Source organism: Limanda limanda, chromosome 11 (genome assembly GCF_963576545.1).
Source record: "Limanda limanda chromosome 11, fLimLim1.1, whole genome shotgun sequence".
Classification (NCBI taxonomy): domain Eukaryota; kingdom Metazoa; phylum Chordata; class Actinopteri; order Pleuronectiformes; family Pleuronectidae; genus Limanda; species Limanda limanda.
In genome coordinates this window covers 27565855-27587817 of record NC_083646.1, presented here as the reverse complement: position 1 = coordinate 27587817, position 21963 = coordinate 27565855, and the positions used below count along the sequence as shown (strand labels likewise).

General features: G+C 40.9%; 2 protein-coding genes across 3 annotated transcripts; one reads left to right on the top strand and one right to left on the bottom strand.

The window, feature by feature from the left end:
• Window positions 1-6719: 6719 nt before the first annotated feature.
• On the bottom strand, window positions 6720-17368 carry pop1 (POP1 homolog, ribonuclease P/MRP subunit). Its single transcript, XM_061080478.1, has 16 exons — window positions 17156-17368; window positions 16484-16613; window positions 15781-15921; window positions 15318-15493; window positions 14926-15186; window positions 13226-13313; window positions 12445-12623; window positions 12034-12308; window positions 11826-11919; window positions 11618-11726; window positions 11385-11504; window positions 10006-10127; window positions 9689-9880; window positions 9160-9314; window positions 8527-8763; window positions 6720-7963 (listed from the first exon to the last, which is right to left on the bottom strand). The coding sequence occupies exons 2-16, from the start codon at window positions 16608-16610 to the stop codon at window positions 7264-7266; spliced, it is 2976 nt and encodes a 991-aa protein (XP_060936461.1). The 5' UTR covers window positions 16611-16613; window positions 17156-17368; the 3' UTR covers window positions 6720-7263.
• LOC133013519 (2-iminobutanoate/2-iminopropanoate deaminase-like) lies at window positions 17199-21865 on the top strand. 2 transcript variants are annotated; one of them, XM_061080479.1, is made up of 6 exons: window positions 17199-17349; window positions 18547-18652; window positions 18917-18971; window positions 19084-19152; window positions 21306-21361; window positions 21468-21865. In XM_061080479.1, exons 1-6 carry the CDS (start codon window positions 17285-17287, stop codon window positions 21525-21527), a joined length of 411 nt encoding a protein of 136 aa, XP_060936462.1. In that variant the 5' UTR covers window positions 17199-17284; the 3' UTR covers window positions 21528-21865. The 2 variants fall into 2 exon arrangements, with proteins under 2 accessions (XP_060936462.1, XP_060936463.1); XM_061080480.1 differs by lacking the exon at window positions 19084-19152.
• Window positions 21866-21963: the final 98 nt, after the last annotated feature.

The window sequence follows — 21963 nt, the reverse complement described above, 5'->3', positions numbered from 1 at the left end:
GACTGACTTTATGAGAAAGAAATTGGATCTATTTTTACTGCTCATCAGCTGCCTTTTAGTTTCTGCATTAGAAATAAAGAATGTATTACTAAATTGAAAGTCTCTCAGGGCGCCTAATGGGGTCAATGAAAATTCAACCATTCCTTTCTATACCAATCTTTTTCTTATATTTATGTCTTTGAAGCTGCTCTCTGGTTGGTGCAGGCCGTGTTTGCCAGGTGCAATTAAGTTGCATGATGCTTCAGTAAAGAAGTGATCTCTCTCTCAATTTTTGAACTGTGTCAGTTTCAATTAACAATGATACAACACTGAAAATGTTTTGTTTGAACATAAGTAAATAAAGTTGTGCACTTTACAGAATATGTCATAACTCTCACTTTCACTTGTGTAAACCACACATGCATTACAGCACACTTAGTAATTTGACCACCAACCCTTATACACAACTGCATGAAACAACTGGTAATAGTATATTTATTATATTTACTCTGACATGAACGTTGCTTTTCCTCATGTCCCATAGTGTGTAGTTGGCAGATAAGAACTTTGTTGCTTGACAACACTAAAGTATAGTGGCTCAGTTGAGTGTGTAGTATGAGGTTTATTCAAGGTAAAGATGGGTGGGCAGTTTGTGCATTAATTTCTATTCGTCTGTCTGTCCATTCCTACAAACATTCGTCTTCTTCTTCTTCTTCTTCTTCTTCTTCTTCTTCTTCTTCTTCTTCTTCTTCTTCTTCTTCTTCTTCTTCTTCTTCTTCTTCTTCTTCTTCTTCTTCTTCTTCTTCTTCTTCTTCTTCTTTTTCTTCTTCTTCTTCTTATTTATGAGTGCCAGGGAGGAAAATATGTATTTAAATATACACATTCTATCCCAGAATCAGAAGAAGTTGCGACGGATTATTACATTTCAAATTAAAACTGAGAACAGTGATTTATGATTGATCTTTTACCTTTATTAAAATAAAAACAATACAGAAGCACATTATTTGATGGTGACCTCATAAATGTTACTGTGTTTTCAATAGAAACACTTATTTCAATTTTGATTCTTGCAACCTATTGCAACAATATGAACATTTACCACTTTGTAATTTAAAGACGTTTTGGGACTCAAGTGATAAGACGTTTCAGTTGTCATTTTGTCACATTCTTCCTGCCAACAAGTCTTAAGGTGTGCACAGTATGTGCACAATGTGGTTTTGCAATGTCTTGTTGAAACATGCATGGATGTCTCTGGAAAAGATGTCTTCTTGAAGGCAGCATATGCTGCTCCAAAATCTCTATGTATGTTTCAGCATTAATGGTGCCATCACAGAAGTGTAAGTTACCTTTGCCAAGGGCACTGACACAACCCCATGTTGAATTGAAATAAATTAAAAATTAAATTAAATTAGGAATCACTGATGTCTTGCATTTTCCATGCCATCATAACTTTTTCTGAGTTGGGGTTGTATATACACATGTTAATCCAATATGATGTATGAAGATGAAGACCCCTGGGATCACTGGGTAGGGGTCTGCTAGTGGTACCCGGGACCAAGACCAAACAAGGAGAAGCAGCTTTCAGTCATTATGCAGCACTGGAACCAACTGACTGATGATCTACGGCATGCTTCCTTTTTAAACCAGGTTGAAAACCTTTTATTCAAAGGTGCCTTTACCTAAGCTATTTTGAAAGTTCAAACCATCATTGTATTTCATTCTTTCTTTGTTATGTTACACAGTTCTATCCAAAACAGAATGACACGTCCTGAGAAAAAATGTTTTCAGTTCAAAACACCCAACCATCAGTTACTCATAGGACATCATAAAAAAAGATTTGCTGAAACATTAAAACAAAACAAAGGACTGAATTGTTGAAATAATAAAATAATGTGAGGAAAATACATGGAAAAAAACATACATAAGTGGAGAGTAAATTGATTGTCATCCTCTAACTAGAAGGTCGGCGGTTCAATCCCAGTCTTCCCCATCTGCATGCTGAAGTGCTGCCCACAGATGCACTGTATGAATGTGTGTGTGAAAATGGGTGCATTGCAATTAGGATAGTATGTGCCATATAAATGCAGATTAAAAACACTTTATATTTGTTTTTAGTTCTGATGTTTATATTGTGATCTATAAGTTCAATATGCTTGTTGTTCACTGGACAGGAGCTCAGACAAATGTGAGGATTAACATCTGGGGCGGCTGTGGCTAAGGAGTAGAGCGGTTGTCCTCCAACCTGAAGGCCGGCAGTTCGATATCCAGTCTTCCCAATCTGCATGCCGTAGTGTCCTTGGGCAAGATGCTGAAGCCCGTATGGTCTGATGTTTGCTATGCTAAAGGAGATAAGCTAGGAAACATATCATTCTTATTATCATTTAAAGAATTCAAACATGTCTTATTATGGCAGCCGCTGAATAACCGGGTCATTTCACTCAAGTTAGGAACGTCCCTTCATATTGGTATGGCATGAATAGGAATTAAGGGGTGATCATGAATTACCATTAACTCACATTTATTCACATTTAAATACAGCCCTGATGCTTTTGAGAAATGGAAGATAACCTCTAAAGCAGGGGTGTCCAAACTTTTTGGCGGCGTTCTGAGGGACAGCTAGCAAGTCAGCAAAGCAATTCACCGCCAGACCACTAGGTGTAGTAACGTTTTTTGTCGAAGACAACCTTACAGACACCTTCTTTGTGTGTGGCAGTCTTTGTCGACTGTTTATTACTTTTTCTGGAGGACAAATTTGTCCCTGATCTTTCTACACAGCTTCGTACACTCGTCGACCTGCAAACCGACGTCAGCCGAGATCTTCCAGGAATTGCAGGTCATCTGTGTGTCCTTGTATTTAGTCAGTGACGGGTTATACAAGTGGTCATACTTTCAGATCTCTTCTGCCAAGTGCTCTTCTATTTGGTCCATATCCGTTCTAATAAATCTTCGTTGGTTTCTGCCGGTATTAAGGGGCATGAAACCGGATATATGACTCTGGAAAGGATGTAGTTAGCGGACCAATCACAGCCTTGCGCGCTGCATAGCTTTGTCGTATAGTTACAAAAATTGGTGAATGCACACAAGCACGAAAGAAGTGTCTCTGAAAACGCAGAAGCATGCACCGGCCTCTCCCCTGTCGAAGAAGCCTGGCCCCATAAAGCAAAAAAAAGTGCTTTAAGTAAGTGCCATTTGAGCGCTACTAAATTTTGAGTTTCAAAAAAAAAAAAAAAAAAAATTTAATTTTTTTTTTTATACATTATATTTTTAGACATTGATGCGGGCCAATTAAAAGTGGATGGCGGGCCGCAGTTGGCCCGCGGGCCGTAGTTTGGACACCCCTGCTCTAAAGTTTAGGTAATTGTGCTGCATTCCTTAGGGAAAGGGTTGTACGGTATCGTACACAAATTAACTTATGATTAATGGACTTCCCATAACACTTTATTGTTGTAGATCACAGTGCCAAAACAAAACTGATAACACACCTGCAATGATGATAGAAAACGGTGATGCTGGGCAACCCTGACAGATACCACTTTTCACTTCAAACCTCTTGCATGTGCCCAGAGAAAATGACGGAAGTATTTATATCTCTGTAGAACATCCCAATTACCTTCCGAAAGCATTCCCCAAAACCAGTTTAATACTATTATTGTGGCTGAGGGGTAGAGTGGTCGTCCTCCAACCGAAGGTCAGCAGTTCGATCCCCAGTCTGACCCATCTGCATGCCGAAGTGTCCTTGGGCAAGATGCTGAACCCTGAATTGCCCCCATTGAATAACAAAGTGCTGCGAATAGATGCACTGTGTGAATGTGTGTGTGAATGTAAAATTGTGCTTTGAGTGGTCATCAAGACTAGAAAAGCACTATATAAATACAAAACCATTTACTATTATGAACAGAGCATCCTTTAATGAAACCAGACTGACATTCACTAATTATTTGTGACATACCTTTTAGTCTATTAGTAATGATGTGGGCAAATAATTTATAATCAATATTACGCAATATTATAGGTCCGAGGTAGCCTGTCCGAGGTTCTCTAAATAATTTGTTATCCTTCCCAGATTTGAGTATGACTGTTATTAAATGGTAAATTGTTTGTATTTATATAGCACTTTTCTAGACTTGATGACCACTCAAAGTGCTTTACAGTTTTGCCATTCACACACACATTCATACAGTGCATCTATTGGCAGCACTTATTGCTATTGGGGGCCATTCAGGGTTCACTGTCTTGCCCAAGGACACCATGGCATCAATCAATCAATGAAATTTGATTTGTATAACCCATATTTAAAAATCACATTTGGTCTCATAGGGCTTTAACAAGGTGTGACATTGTCTGCCCTTAACCCTCGACAAGAGTAAGGAAAAACTACAAAAAAAAACTTTAAACAGGGGAAAAAGAACGTAGAAATCGTGGTACACCACCACAGATGCCAACACGATAAAGGATCCGCCATTATTATCACGATCACGGATTTGTAATCGACTACCATAATCCACAATGGGACCGCAGCCGTGGCCCTGGAACTGTGGACGATAAGGCTCATGGACTCAGGGGAAGAAGTCAAGTCGGTAACATGTATTGATGAGACATTAATTTCTTTCATGTGATAAGGATTGAGACGAGGAAGTGGGGGCTGGGAAGAGAAGATCCGTGTGTCATGTGTCCCCCGACGTTCTAGACCTATAGCAGCATAACTAAGAGCAGGTCTAAGACAAGCCTGGACCGGCTCCAACTATAAGCTTTATCGTAAAGGAAGGTTTTAAGTCTACTCTTAAACGTACAGATGGTGTCTGTCTCCCGAACTGAAACTGGGAGATGATTCCATAGGAAAGGAGCTTGATAACTGAAAGCTCTGGCTCCTTCTCTACTTTTAGAGACTTTAGAAACAAGTAAGCCTGAATTCTGGGAGCACAGTAGTCTAGTGGGGTGATATGGTACTATCAGCTTTTTAAGGTATGGTGGTGACATACTGAGGGCCTTGTGTGCTTTCATAGGAAAAACGTTTTGGTCCAGACCAGAAAAAATCCTAGTGCATGCTATGCCCTAATTGCATTAAATAACTAGCCTTTTATCTGCTCCCAAGAAGAATTTATAAAAATGTAAAGTTAAACCATCCTGTCCCAGAGATTTTCCTAATGCTATTCCTTTGACGACATTATCCAATTGCAACATTTCAATCTCAGACTCAAACATCTCTTTAAAATCTGATATGACAGTGGTAATGTGGGCTTTTACATTATCAAGTAGGACAACAAAATCCTCTCTCGAGTAAGGAGAGATGTACAGCTCTGCATAAAATCTATAGACTTTCTCTGATTAGGATCAGTGCAATCATTAATCACAGGAGCATTAACTGCATTCCTCTCCTGCCTTCGATTTTCCACACTACACAAGTAACTAACACACCCTTAATCATGTTAATCGTGTCAAGTATAATAAACAGTGACCTGTTAAGGGAGCACTTGATATAGATACCTCTGAAACATAAGTTGCGGCTTAAAGATATATCCATAAGTCAATTCTAGATTTGCAGCTCCCATCATGTTTAACCCATGAAAACTATCTTGAAATCAGGTTTTGGTTCCTCCAAATATCTACAAGTGAGTGGCAATTCCTGCCGACCTATTAGTCCCGTGACAGTTCAGTGTCTTGTCCGCCCACTGACCTGACCAAAATGAAGAATCCGCCACGTATCACTGCGTTTCTTGAAGGAAAGTACAGTGCGATTCTGACCTTTATAAAATAAAAAAAACTGCTTTTTCATTTTACATTCTCCTTTAGATCCCTGGTATACAGTGGAATAAAGATAAATTGCTTTTTAAACAGTACTTTATGAGGCCATTATTGTAGCAAAACTACTGACAAATGTGAGTCTCAATCTGTCTGTGTGTACTCGGTTTTCTGAATGTGTAAAATAATCTCCAAATGTGTAATAAAATTTGTGAATGTGTACATGTATTTGTATTTTAAATGTGTGTGTAATCGGATTTGAAAATGTGTAAAGAAATCTAATATGTATTCAGAATTGAGTGTATTTATATATGTAAATAAACATACGTTGAGATTAATGGTATGGTACTTTGCGTCAAGACCTGAAAATACAGAGTCATCAGTTTCTGCTCAGGCGATCTCTCAGTTAGGGTTTTTTCTACTTTTGCTACACTTCCCAATAATAGCAGCAAAAGCGTGCAGGACTCTGCAAATATGTGAGGAGATTTGTCTGTTTTCAGGAGCATCAGCCTTGATACCACTCGGTGAGGCGAGTACTTCTGTTTGTATTGGGATGGCTCATTTCCGTTGAATTGGTCTGTGTAATACTGGCGTCCCTTCAGCACAAAGATCACAGTTGTTTAGATGCTATATCAGCTGATGAATCAGTCACTTGTTTCCTACCAGTAATTATCAGTGCCAGTACATCCATCACGCAGCATTACACACGAGTGTTACCGCAGTCTTTATGTTTACAGGAATCGGACTGATTACTTCACACAAATGGTTTCCTACCCTCCACTCTCGGACATTTGGAAATTGAAGTTTGAGCTGAATAGCTCCAGTGCGCTCTTTGCCGCTGACATCACAGACATGTTCAGTAGCAATTTTACATGTGCGCTCGCCCTTGAAAAGGACTCTTCAACCACCAGTGCAGGTGTAAGCAGTGCACAGGCAAGTTGACAGCAAGTATAAAAAAGTTACAGTACCAGTTATGTTATGACATATTTTGTCAAGTGCACTATTTAATTATGTTCAAACAAAACCTTTTCAGTGCTGTGGCATTGTTGAAAAGAAACTGACACAGTTCTGAAATCCAAACCCATTAATATGACTTTTTTTAAACAATTGAAAACCACAACATAAATACTCTGTGGACAATTAATCCTGGATATAAAAAGGCTGAACTAATGTTTTTAACCAAAACCAAGGTCCATTAATTAACTGATCTGCTGTGAAACATTCCTCTGGCAAATGAATTAGTATGAAAACACGCATCCAAAAACAATGAGGATGTCTCTCAAAGTAAAATACACACAACTAAAAAGTGTCTTCAGCACTGACACCTGGAAGCTGGTAGTCATTCCTTGGGCATATTATAAAGTCTACAGTCATGAAGAAGATGATGGCACAATTGAAGAGCGCAACTACAAAAGGCACAGAGATTCTGTGAGATCAGTTCTTTACTAAAGCATCATGCAACCTATTTGCATAGAACTTTCTCTTCTCAAGCAGAATCCAATGCTTCTTTGGGAATTAGGTTCTCCATAGGATCACATGCTTCCATCAGACCTCTATGTTGATTTTTGCAAAGCGGTAATGCAGAGAGGCAGGGTTGCGCAGCAGCACCATTCCTCTGTGTTCCATCGGCTGGTTGAGAAGGGTGTTGAGGAGACCAGCGACACTGACAAACCCCAGAGCCTCCCCACAGCCCGCAGACAAGGAAAAGTCCCCCTGCGTTACCCAGCCTAGAGACACTCTGGAGCAGTGAGAGGTGATGCTTGGCAGAGGATCTGGCCACAGCCCAAAGATGAGATCTGTGGAAGACTGAGAAGATGATTGGGGATCTTCAGTAGAAGTGGTGAGTTTTGGTTCAGAGGCAGAGGGAAGGCCTGAGCCCTTAGCCTCAGTTTTATCAGTTGACGAAGAGGATGTAGCAGCTTTCTTGGAGCCCTTGTTTCTGTGTTTGATTCTGCTTTTGAAGTGGTTTCTGTGCAGTGGCTCCTGGGGGCAGCTGATGTCAGACTTCTTGCTCAGCAGCCTCAGGTCCTCTGCGACTGGCACACACACCATAGCATGGAGCTCTGGTTTGCCCTTCGACAGCAAAGACAGACGCACCCACACCTGACTCATTCCATGCTCTGTGAGAAACAAGCTCACAGCTGAGGAGCAGAGAGGCGGCACCTGGCCAACACGGCACGACCTCTGACCTTTAGATGTTGTGGGCCTGCACCAACCAGAGAGCAGCTTCAAAGACTTTCTGTTCCTGGGAAGCAAAGAAAAAAATATGCACTTACAAGTGATGGGAATTGAAAGAAATGGTTAGATTTTCATTGGCTCCATTAGGCGCCCTGGGAGACGTTCAATTTAGTAACATTCTTTATTTCTAATGCAGAAACTAAAAGGCAGCTGATGAGCAGTGAAAATCAATTCAATTTCTTTCTCATAAAGTCAGTCATTACGCAAAGCCTGTGTGATGGTTTTATCGGAACAGATGCAACTTTCCCCCTCCACTAATCTCTGTGATGTATTGCAGCAATTTAAGGATGGAAGTACTCTGGGGACTCTCATCAGGGACATTATGATGAAAGGGAGGTAGACTAGCAAAGTGCCATATATCAAGCTTGTCAAAAGCTGCACTGGGCTCTTTAATAAAAAAGAGGAAAGAAGTGATGATAAGAGGCCAAAATATATAAATATCTAAAGGGACCCCAGTGTAAACCTGCTGTGGGTGTGTGTTTGATTCAATACTAAGTTCACATGAAGCAAAATAGTAAGATAGAAAAAGAATAAATCTTCAGTATAAAAGAAGTAAAAGAAAACATTCACCTCAGTACAGTGATGCAGCTCTGGGTCTTTGTCACAGTGAGATCTGGATGTGATGTCATCTCTTCCTCCATAACTGTGTCAGTGTTTGTTGTGGTTTGGGTCTGGTCGTCTCTTTTCTCCTCCACTCTTCCTTCCTTTGTGATAAGCTCCCACTCCTCGGCCAGCTGTTGCCACGGGCAACGGAACGGGGCCAGACAGCCATGTTTAACGAAATTGGTCCTTTTGGCGGGTGGACGCCTACAGAAGAGGTTGGAAGGTCAGACCCTTGTCAAACTGTTGGGGCAACAGTGCCAATTTATCTATCAAATCAGGACTGCTGAGCAACGGGTAGTAGAAGACTTGCAGTGTGCAGCTGTATAACCATCTGATCTGCATGGTGAGAAAGATCTCCATATTGGAAATGAACTGGGTACAGAGCTTCCCTCAATCAAAGCCTCTAACTGACAGGGACAATCTGACAATCTCACCCAGTAGTTTGACTGAATAATATACTTTCCTTTCATACAGTAACAGTCCCCAACAACGCATGTTTCAAACAGAGCCTCATCATCACCTTTATTTTTTTATTTAACAACTTGGCTCCCTAGACTTTAAGTTTGCTACTGCTAAACTCAGCTACAGTCTTTAGCTGACCTCTTGAACTTGTCCAGGAGCTCAGTCTCTTGCTCTTCCTGAAAACGAAGGCCTGCTGGACAGTCTGGGTAATCATGGGGGAAGTGAGGGGTTCCTTTATTCTGAGAGTGTTTCAGACTCATATTCAGCCCACCGATGCGAACCCCTCTGTACACCTGGTTGAGGGAGAAATAAATAAAGAGGACAAATAAAGCGAACCTGAGAGCTCTGAGTTGACTTTAAAAAAGGTACTTTTTAAGTCATGAAAGTAATTACATAGTATATGTACAGGTATCCACATAGCACCTGTTTAAAAAAAATCCACATTTCACTTCATTTGAATTGTTTCAACATTTGGACTAGATGTAGTGGACAATGTATTAAATGGAAGAACTTTTTTTAGTATACACATCTAAGATGCAGAGGAACAGGGAATCTCATCTATGCAAATCCCTGTAGGAAAAACAACAATTGCTCTGAGTCCTTGCAGAAACTGAACCATAACAAAAGTCAGTTTCAGTCAAATGAAAGAACTGTCCTTGCTACCTACCAGTGGAATCCAGAAAGCCATGCCCCAGCCTTTAGGAAGCAGCAGGTCCCATCCAGCACCCCAGGAGGTCATTTCATGTCCCACCTGCTTGCCAGGCTGGTGAACCAGGAGGATGGGGACTCTACCCTGTAGGGGAGTGGGGCTCAGCCTGGAGCCTGGCACCAGCACCTCGCTTCTCATACGGTTCAACTCCTGTAGATCAAACACAAAGATTGGGTTAGAATAACATTTTCAAAAAATAAAGGAGCTGGCTTAAATATGAAAGAATGATTACTGAATAATTACTATACAACTCTGGCAGGAAGAAAAGAATGCACCTGCTCTGACATCTTGTTATCTGTGACGTTGTCTCGCACAGACCGCTCCCACAACAAACTCTGACAACATTGTTCTGGTACTCCTCGCAGCACGAGCTCTTTCATCTTCTCCTCGTCCACATCTGGAAGAAACACATAACACAAACACATGTCATGCTGCTGAATGACCAGAATCACTAGCATCACTGACATATGAAGTTCTCTAATGATAAATAACCCAAAATCTAAATGAAACTAAAACTCTTCCTGCAGTGATAAGAAGAACATGCTCTACTAGCACCTCATTCTCATATTATTTCCCAACAATACCCCTAATGGAGTAGTGATTCTTGGCAGGAAAGGATTGTTGAGATGTAAAAAAAAAGGATCCTCTAGATTCAATATCCATGCATTCTTTATCACAGAAAACAAAAATCATGTGTGCTAGATTTTATTGTGTGAAATGGCCTTAAAAAAGTCTATGGTGTCTGATAATCCACTTGAAGAGTCTTTCAAATGCATAGTGAATATACCGATTATGATGACATGATTCTATTTTGTTATATACTTACGTGCAGATCCTTGAAATAACTTTTACCCCCAAAATGATAAGGGTAACTCTGTAACCTGATTCTTGGAGCCATGGGATGAATTTGAAAGCACTACAGGCTACTGAGTTACAGACTGGCATGGGTTGTACGTCATCCAGTGAGCAGATCAATAAAGTATCCTGGCTGTCATGGCTGCAGATGCGGATCTTTTTGAATATCAAATTTAAAGCAGTACCTTATACTTTCATATGGTTGCCCAGTTAGTCAATCCCTTCCCCTCGAAAAGCATCAACCCTTTTACAAACAACCAGTTTGTAAATAAAATAAATAATAAATAATAAATAAGGCTGTGTGTGAGCAATGGCATAGCACCAGACAATGCTGCCTATGGTATCATCGCTGACATAACACTTTCAAGATCACTGTGATGGTAAAACCAGTGAATCGGCTGCTGAAAGTCCCTGAGGGTGTATTTGGAGTACAGGGTCCTGCCAGGATTCGAACCTGGAACATCTGCATGGCCAGGCAGAGGCCCCCCGGAGCTCAGAACCAGATGTGCACTCACTGAAACAACCTCAGGAAACGATACAACAGATGGATTCTTGGCTTAAAAATACATGTGATATTAAATGGTCAGCTTTATTCTGGCATATAGTCTATGCAAGGGAATATAACATCCATCTGCACACTGCATGACATACAAGTCCACATTAGGAAACAGAGCATAATAGAAAAATTATAGAATGATTCAAGTCTTGGAAAAAATCTGTAAATTGTATGCCCTTTGAATCATCTCCATCTGTAAAGAAACTGCCCACACCTCTGCCTGTTTGGTTGGTCAGATTTTACCTTGTGTCGACTTTACACAGGGCAAAGCTTTAACCTTCTTTGTGGGTAAAGTCAGCCGGGGGTCATCTACAGTCAGACCCAGCACTGTGCCTGAGGGGAGCTCTCCAGTTGAAAATATGTCTGGGTGAGTTGAAACATTTACTGTTAGATATACATACATGTCGGATATTACAATTTTATTCTAAAGAGATACAAAAATAATAATTAATTCACACTGAGAAATAATAATAAACCTTTCAGTATATGAAAGATGTCAGCTTGTTGTTGATGCAGATTCATCTTGCTTTCATCTTTGCAGTGCTCAGGCCACCAAAGGGAGGATGGCTGGGATTTATTAATTTCCTTAAGAGAAGAATAAAGAAAAACACACTTATTAGGTTGGAAATACATATATATCTGAGGGTTTTCTGATTTTCACATTGAAAACACCTAAATCCTTACATCACAGACTGAAGCAGCTTCCAAAGTTTCTGCGAGAACAGAATGGGACTGTGGTCCAATCAGGCGATAGCGTACAATCTCCATTGTGAGATCACTGAAAGAAATTGACAATTGAAATACAAACACTGCAAATGAAACAGTCATTATTCATCACAGCCATGTGTTGTAATCAGTTTGTACCTGAATAAAACCTGTAAATAATACTGACTTTATGACTATTCCAGTTGAGCTGGACCTCCATGTGACCGGTGTGGTGGGAGATCTAGTTCCATCTCCCAGGATCTTTTTGGCAGGAGGTTCACTGGCATCCTTACAGTTCCGCTTTCTCTTGGTCCTGAGGGTCTGTGTGGCCTCAGGGGTCTTTTCAGATTGAAGCTCTGGTTCTAGGCTGGGAACAACCTCAGCAGGTGTAACCACAGGCACAACTGGAGGGACGACAGCCTCACAACACTGGCACACCCCTTGTAATTCAGGAAGAAGGTCCTGGAAGTATACAGCATAATTCAAGAACCGTGTTTCTTCACCAACTAATATTTTCTAAAAATCCATGTCATTTGCATTATATAAACGTATGCATGAGTCAACGGCAATTATTTAGACCTTTAAAAAGCCTGCCTACCTGTTTAATAGAGGGATGTGCCCAGATCCACAGCTGTCTGTGAGTTGAGCCGTGTGTACGGGGTCTCCAGAGAAAGGTAACAGGGCCCAATGGCTGCGAGGGGTAATGTCCCGCTCTGTACACCACCACACTGCCCTGTCTTCGCCCTGATATACACAGTGCTGCGGCAAATGTAGGACCTGAAAACACACACCACCACCAAGAGTTTCCTGCTTAGTATTGAGATCATAATTTTCTCTCAAATATAAGAGAAATAAATAAGACTATTATAAAGCTGGGTAAAACACAAATTATCTACATGAGTATTTGTATATACAACGGGACACAGAAGACACATTAAGGATGGATGTTAATACCGGCTCTGAACAAGGCAATTTTTTTTTTATTCAGTAGAGCTCTCATCGCTTGGATCTAATAGAATTTTTTGGTGGATTCCTTTTTGTCCTTAACACAAACTTTTTTTTCTGCTTTTCTCTCACTACATCTATTTCACTGCTGGTTTTGTGCTACTCTAAATCCCATGAGGAGATGTTGTCATTGGTTAAGCAAGAAAGTAGAAGTGCTTGTTTTTTAGTGCAGCTAAACTCCCTAAATAAAGGCAGTAGAATGGTTATATTTAGATATGAGATTGCATGTGGGTCTGAATCAAGATCAGGATGTTAATGTGATCAAACGTGCAGCCTAACAAATTAAATCAAAGAGGAAGAGTCCTAGTAATTTTGAAGTGTTGAGGGGAAGAAAGACAAAATACCATGTATTAGCAATTGGGCAGTATACTTACCAGCTTCCTTGCTGGTCAGTTGAGACAGACATGCCAGTAGCTTGTCTTCCTCTCCCTGAAGCTCTATGCAGCAGTGATATGAAAGGTCCTGAGAGGACAGAACCAGAAGGTTTAGGATGAGTTTATTTGAGATATTGAATTTCCCTTAAAGGGCCCAAATTGTATCCCTTTCTGGGATTACATTTTAGGTATTGGTACCCCTAAGATGATATATCAGTGGTTTATGCTGCAATGTGTATTTCCATGTCCTCTCTTCTGCCCTTCTCTGGAGCTGCAGACAGAACAGGCTGTTTTCGCCTGCCACTTGAGCCCCTCCATTGACTTGATACAGCTATAGAAGACCATTCACATATTTACAGTCAGTTACAACAGAATGTTTCTGAACGGTAAGTTACACCGTCCTCATGTTTGTTCAAGTTTAGCAGGACAGTGGGCCAATGTATGAGTAACGTCCCGAGTTACAGTACAGAGTTTCCCAACAGAGTTCCAATTAGGAGTTTCAAAATCGAGTTTCAGAGCACCGACAAGGCGCGGCAGAAGAAATAAAGCGTAACCGCTGGTCTCGAACATTAACGTTCTTAGGAGGAATGTGCACGGTAGGGCTGCTCAATTAATCGAAATATAATCGTGATTACGATTATTTATTGTCAAACGATCCCCAAACTACTATAATCGAGTTGAAACGATTATTTGGCATTTTTTTCTAAAGAAGTGCGCATGCGCAATTCAGTCCCTCCCCCAAAGCATTCAGCGCGGCCCCGCTGACCAGCACTCACTCTCAAGCAGTCCGTTCTCCAGCGCGCAGCCGCCCGGCTGTTCTCACCGGACCCGCGCGGGTCAGCTCGCGATTCTCCCCTTGTTGTTGTATGGAACCCGTTCAATGTCGGTCGGGTTCGGGGGTAAATTATGATGGTCCTCATAGCCCCCCCTCACCCCTCTTTTTCTCTCTCTATCTGTGTGCTTGTAGTGGGGGGGCAGATGGGGATATTTAATAATGAGAGGAAATTTCAAAGTTCTCAGTTACAAAGTGTTTTTATGGAGAATGTTGCCATCATTAATGGTATGAATAACCAGGCACCGATATCCTGCATGGTTTCCGTGGGGAATAAGACACGCATCCGTAATCGGTGTTTACTGGAACCGGAAGTGACTGGTACTTCCGGTTAGTCATTAAACAAAATAAGGGCACATATTAATAATAGTTTGAATAATCGTGATTTCGTTTTTGTCCAAAATAATCGTGATTATGATTTTTTCCATAATCGAGCAGCCCTAGTGCACGGACACATTTTCTTCCTTGCATCCCTCCACTTTCCACTGTTTCTTCAGTGTTATTTGTTGTGGCTAGCCTGTGGTAGCTAAGAAGCTGCTAGCTCAGCAAACCGTCTGCTTGGTGTCGCGTTCGGTGTGGAGGAGTGGTGGGTTCGGATGCTGGACTGGTACAGGCTGGGTGGGGCTGAGTGAAGAGTGAGATCCCGAATGACTGATAGGAAGTACGAGACGAGACGTTTCGATCACATATTTCTTAGAATGGACTGAGAGAAAAGGTCAGCGATGTGACTGTTTTCATACTATGAGTGTCTCTACTGACCCCCTTCAAGTAATTGGAGATATAGAAGCCCAGAAAATGTACATTACACAATATGGGCCCTTTAAATAAAATCCTAAATATGTGAAGCAAGGAATGTCTGTGTGGTCACCTGCAGCAAACAGTGGGTGCTCATGGCTCTGTAGCACGGGCGGTAACATTTGTACGTGGGTCTGTCCCCGAGGCAGTAGCCCCACTTTTTAACCACGTGGAATCGCTTGGTGTGCCAAATGTGCGTCTCCAGCCATATGTTCTTCCTCTGACGCCGGTTGAACTCAAGCAGCAGGTTTCCGTGCCGGCGGCGCGCCTTACGGCTCTTGCTCTTTGTCTGCTCCTTCTTCTTCTTTGAGCCAGCCTGGAGGCTCTTCTTATGCTACAGGAGGAACCAAACAGAAAAGTCACTGAGCATGAAGGTACTCAGAGAAGAACAGCCTTTGTGTATGAAACAAGACACGTTGAATGTGAAGTAAGACATTAGGATGCTGCACATAAACATGTATTTACCATTCTGTTGGCCACATCTCTCAGTCTGCGAGGGAGCCGCTTTACGTTGTGGCCCATGGCCCGTCTCCTCATGTGTTTAGGCAGGGCTCCAAACACATGGCAGCTGCCTGTTGTCCTGGTGACAGCTTTTAACATGGTTTTCACCTCTGCTGCCCTGGCCCTCGCAAAAGCCCCACCTGGGTAGCAGAGGGAAATTTGACACACCATTAATCTGACTGACATTGATTTAAAGTTCATGAGCAATTTCATGATTTGTGTCTATCATTTTGGGACTTTCTAAATTCTCAGATGAACAGAAGAAGAACAGAACTGCAGCACATGAAAGTGATGAATCGAAAAATAAAAGTATTAAGCAGAACATATTTGGTGGCCTGCAATATAATGAATGATGATCTCTATAACCAGCAGACCAGTGTAAAACCACTGGGTAGTGACAGTATTATGCAATCCTCTTTGGATTTACCAGAGATGTACTTGGACATGTCCTTGGCGTAGACTGCTCCATCTTTCTGGTGTCCACGGACCCACCCATCCCGTTGGTGACGGTTCTTCTGCCTCTCTACGGGTAACTTCACGTCAGATGGGTCATCTCCTCCAGTTGCACCTTTGGGAAGATGATTATTTTACCATATAAGCGGCAGTACAAACAAATATTAATTTGCGTCCAATGCTAGATTAGGCATTGGCCCTGTCTTTGAGGGCATTTTCACACCTGGAGGAAAGGAAAACTTGTGAAGCATCAGGTATCAGCTCTGACTAGTTATACTTAAAACAATAAGAGTGTAAATATGCCATTGATTATTAATGATAGAGGCAACAGTTCATATAGTAATTAGGTCATAATAGGTATTATTTTTAATAATAATGATAGTAATAATAATAATAGTTATCCTGCAGCTCTGGAGTCAGAGATTCCTGCAAAGAGAGTTTTTTAACGTCTTGTAATGGAAAGTGACCTTGGAGCTGATCGTGTGTCCTGAATACCAATAGGTGCTGAGATTCTTGAGGAACCTTTAACATCTCATGAAATCACATCCAAAGTCACTGATCGGGTGACTTTTGCTGACCCTGTGAAACGGTGACTATGCAGCAGCACGGGTTCTAGTGGAGAGATGGATGAGTTGCACTAAGGACATATCCACAAACACAGTGAAAAGAGAACGTACCAGTGACCGGAGCATCTCCTCCGTTCTGTGTGCTGCTCTCCACATTCAGGGGAGAGGACGGGTACTGCACACTGGCGGGCTGGTCTCTCAGCTTCTTTGCCCGCATCTTCACTTTAGCAGCGGACATTTCCTAGAGGAAAGCACGTTTGAGACGTCAACAGAAACACGTGTTGTTTGCCAAACGAAAGAGTGCCTGTCAGTGGCTGCATGAGTTGCCACCATGCCTGCTGCTAATGGCGGCTAGCTCACCACGTCACGTTACTCCACGTAGAGGCGAAACGTTTCTTTAATGAACAACACAAGAATAAAACATGTGCAAACAAATGACACTCATGTTAACTACATAACATATGTTCACCTATATGTTCAGGAACAGGACTGTATATTCCGAAAACGAGCCTCCTCTCTGTTGAATGTTACCATGTGAATTTCCTACACGCTGGATGACGCGTGTTTGCTTCCGGGTATGTGATGCTCATGGGGTTTGTAGTTTATCGGCGCAACGACATAAACGATCTCAAGAACAAAAACTTAAACTTAATTTCTAACCTAATCGTGTCATTTCTCCAGACACTTTGGTCCAATTTGAGTGTGAAACACTTCGGTATACCTGCACTGGTGATAAAATGAAGAGAATGAAAAAGTAATTTGTGAGTCTTTAACATTACTTACGGTAAATCCGCCCCTACGTCCTCCAGTGCTCCTCTCAGCTCCTCCTCTCGTCACAACTTCACCCAGTTCAACACTGTCTGTGGTTGTGCAGCTGGCCCCAGTCTGCTGCTCGATATAATCTTCAGGGAAATGGCTGCATTGATCAGGAGGATTATCAGCACATCCAGAGCTCCTGCTGCTATCGGCCCGTACAGGTGAGAGGAGCTGTGTGACCCAGCCATGTCAACAAAGCACGTTAAAGGCACAGATAGGTGGTAACATGTAGAGAGAGCGCTGGTGACCAAACTTAACCTAACCAAACCTGCAGGTTTGACAGCATGATCACACAGTTGTGTTACATTGTTTAACTCGCTGTTCCGTTCAGAGGCTGACATGTTGCTGGAGGTGGAGCAGTGGTCACCCAATGACATAAGCCTTTAGGATCAAAGTGCAGCTGTCTGGATTTTAAAGGCTGAAATATTTAACTATTAAAAGGTCCAGTGTGTAAGATTTAGGTGAAAGGGATCTACTGGCAGAAATTGAATATAAAATAATCCTAGTGGTGTTTTCACTAGTGTGTTTCATGTAAATTGTATGAATTGTTGTTTTCTTGACCGTAGAATGGGCCCTTTATATTTAAATCATGTATATTTACCTCAGTAGCGGGTCCTCTCTACGGAGTCCGCCATGATTTTTATGATAGCGCAGAGTGGACAAAATTAACACCTTTTGAGTTTTTATGACAACTGAAGACTACCACAGTTTCTATTGTCATGTCGGCAAAAGGGGAGGGTGAGGTGAGTGGTATTCAGCTGCCTGCAACATGCAACTTCTCCACTAGATTTCACTAAATTTTACACACTGTGCCTTTAAGATTAACAGCAGACTATGTAACGGCCCCCCGCTTCTCCATACAAACGCTGAGTCTCTTGAACTGATGTTACACGGCTCTTTATTTTCACATCTGGCTTGCCGTAGTGACACCGTAAAACTGTAATGACAGTTACAAGTTACAAAGATTTTAATCATTAAAACCAAACACGAACGTTAAAATACAATGAACAAACAAATCGCCACGTGACACACATCTGACTCGTTAACGTGACAGCGACTCCCTTCCGCACTACCCGCAGCAAAGTGAATGGGACCAGCTTCCTTACCTCGTTCCGCTTGGCGAGGGGTGTTATAGCTTCTGATTGGCAATGTGTTTTTTTTTAATTAAATAATTATGATACAAATTTCAATTTCTTTCTCTTGCCCAAACTCAGTTCCCCAGCTTTGGTAAATTCGAAACGGTGTCCTCTGTCCTGGATTTACTGTCTGCTTATTACAAATGGCATTATGTAATGTCAAGAGTACTTTAAACCAGCGTTTTAGTCTAATGGGGATACTAATTTGTGTGTGTGTTCCAGCCAAGCAGTGGTGGTAGATCGGACAGTGTACATCTCGGGACAGCTGGGGATGGATCCTGCCAGTTGTCAGTTGGTGGAAGGTTGTGTTCAGGCTCAGACCAGACAGGTGAACCTTCACAAAACCAAACAGGAAACTGTATAGCACATTACTAAATTTAGTTTTCCCCCACAGTAAAGATGATAATAATGTGGTTGCAATATGACTACACATAGTATGTAATTTGAACTTATTATTGGAAAGCTCAGTGATTTGAACCTTGTTTTACAGAACATATAATTTCCATTTGCTTAGTACTTATTTTATAAATTAGCACAACAAAATAAAAGCCTGAAGAGCAAAGCACCTATACTAAAACAACTTTTCCCCCAGGCTCTTGAAAATATGGGTGAAATCCTTAAAGCTGCTGGCTGCGGTTATGAGAATGGTGAGAAAAAACTATTTATCTCAGGAGTTTTATATTTTAAGTGACTTATAAAATAGCTTTCGTAGGAAAGTCTGTCACTTCTAACTGAACATCAAATCTTTGCTTCCTGCAGTTGTCAAAACCACAGTGCTACTCGCTGACATGAACGACTTCAGTAATGTCAACAATGTTTACAAGCAGTGTAAGTGTGGTGGATTCATTTAATATTATGCATATTGTCTTTGCTAGTTTTTCACTGCTTACATGTCGTTTTGACTCTGATCATTATTCCTAATCTTAAACTCGCCATGATCATGATTTCCACCACAAGCAAAGCTTCGTCACTTAGACTGTACTGTCTAGACTTTGCCACTGGGTGTCAGGCTAATCTAGATACACTGCATGCTCTAGAATTGGGTGGACCTTATTGTTGCTGAGCAGGTGACATTTCTCTAGTTTTTTTTGGACACAGACCCTGATCACTGCCTTTGTACATACTGAAAACTTAAAGATACTCTCAATTTCTCCTATGAGGTGGAAGTTTGGTGGAGCTATGGTGGATTTACACGTCACCAAAAGGTTTCAAACCAGTAAGAATGACAAAGCTTTAAATTCTGCTACAGGTTCAGCACAACTGAGAAGAGAAGGATCAGAGGCATTCTCATTATGTGTTGACTGTACACGCCCTTTGAATAGATGCAATCAAACAAATGCAGTGACACATTCAAACTGTGTGCTGGACTCGTACTGTATGTAGTAATAGTATCATTTGATTGCACACACATTTTCCAGAAATCTCTTGATCATCATATGTCACATAATGTGGTTGTTTTTGATTTTGAATACGAGTTGCCCAATTATTCCCTCCACAAACGAGGTTATGTGTTCATTGCTGTTTGTTTGTCTGTTAGCAGGATTACACAAACTACTGAACTGATTCCATTGAAATTTGAAGGGTAGGGTATGGACCAAGAGCGTGTTCACCTTTCAAGCGGATTCCCATTAATGGAGTTGATCCAGGATTTTTTCTTCTCTTTTTAGTTTGTTAGTGTTTACTTTGATTTGTGAACTTCTGAAGAGATTATGCAGATGGTTATTAGTCTGTATTTATTAGGGCTGGGCAACGATTAAAATTTGTAATCGCATGATTTCCCTAATTAATCACGATTAATCGCATTTGTATACGCAAAATCCAATAATGAATTAAAAAATAGTGTATAGCGCAATTTTATTTTCAATATTCTGCCATATGGACGAAAGTGCCATAACATTTGTTGTGCAAACACTTTTAACATCAGCATTTAATACAGTAGCAGTTAAATAAAATATTCAGTGTAAATCTCAACTTAACAATGTTATCAAAGCAAATACAAAATTAAAGCTCAATGCCACTGCCAGGGCATTAATGTTATCGTCTTCGTTATGAAAAATGTATACTCCTCCCTGCGTCTAACGTAGTCTGCCGCAGCCTCGCTCCACTCACTGTTTCGTTGAGTGATTTGCTGATATCAACTGTGTGTTTTGCATTTAGGTGATATTTTAGACTGGAAGTACTCTGGTGATAAGAAAATTCACCTTGGCAGTGGCTACAAATTACTTTCGTTCTGTCGACTCCGCCGTCTGGAAGAACTTTAAAATGAAAATGGCCATGTAAAAGCACCGTACCCTTATCCATGGTTGTTTATCCGCCAATTATTTTCTTTTTTCCTGTTCCGCAGCAGTCAGCAACAGACTTTCACAAAATAAAAGCCTGACTTTCACAATAAAACAATAAATAATCAAACCTGAGTTAATGCGAGATAAAATTATTAATCGAGTTAACTCATCACTTGAGTTAACTCGATTAAAACGAGTTAACTTGCCCAGCCCTAGTATTTATATAACACTTTTCTGGTCTTGATGACCACTCAAAGCGCTTTACGGTACATATTTTAGCAATTTATACAATGCATGTATCGGGCATATTAAGAAATCTGATATCTATGAGTGTGTGCAATTTAGTGCAGCTTGATTGAATTTAAGGGGACTGGGCCTCGGCGGAGGTATGTTCTCTACTGAGTGCCATTCTAGGTGTATACAGTTTTGTTATATAGTATCCTTATCTGATCATACGTACGTAATACGACGAGCGCTTGCTTGCACACACTGATGGACAATGGAACAGAATCCCTGATAACTAATTTTTCTTTTACAAAACGGTTTGTTTTATATCAGTTTGTAAGAGAAAGAGCCAAAATAAACATTTTATTATACGGGTTGCTGATGATATTTACATCAGAGGGGGACAACACTGGCTAGTTCATGAAAGAATCATGTGTCACTTAACCTCGTCTTTTTTTGTGCTGCTTTCCCTAGTCTTCAGCAGTAACTACCCAGCCAGAGCTGCCTACCAGGCTGCTGCACTCCCGAGAGTATGTTATGTTTTTTAAGGATTTAAAGCTTTTTTCATTAGGTTTTCATTCTTGTGAATTTAACTAAACCCAAAGCTGTGTTTTTTCTCTCTGTCTTTCTTTGTAGGGTGGACTGGTTGAGATTGAAGCAATTGCTGTTTTGGGCCCTCTGTCCACTGTTTCCTAACAAGAGTATCTGTCAAAATTTTTTAAAGAAATCTGGAAATCCTACAATGATAAAAAAAATATGTGACTTGCTTTGTAGACCAAGCTATTGAGTTGATAAGACATCAATCTTGTAACGCATGTACATAGTACATCATTTTTATTATAGATCTATAATCTGTATTGTTGTCACAAATAAATGTGTATCGTGGGTCACTTTGCAGACTATATGCAGTCAGGCTCATTGCTGTATTGATCTTCTCCAGCAGCCTGTCTTGTCACGAGCCATAGCCATCAGTTTATTCTATTGCCAAATGATGGAGGATCAAATTTAACTCAATAATAAATGTTTTTAATGTACTTTCTGGAAATTTGTACCCTTCATCTCAATGATTCCACTTTTCAATTGTAGTGGATTGGTTCTTGTATTAGCTTACGTGTTTGTGTGTGTTGATGCC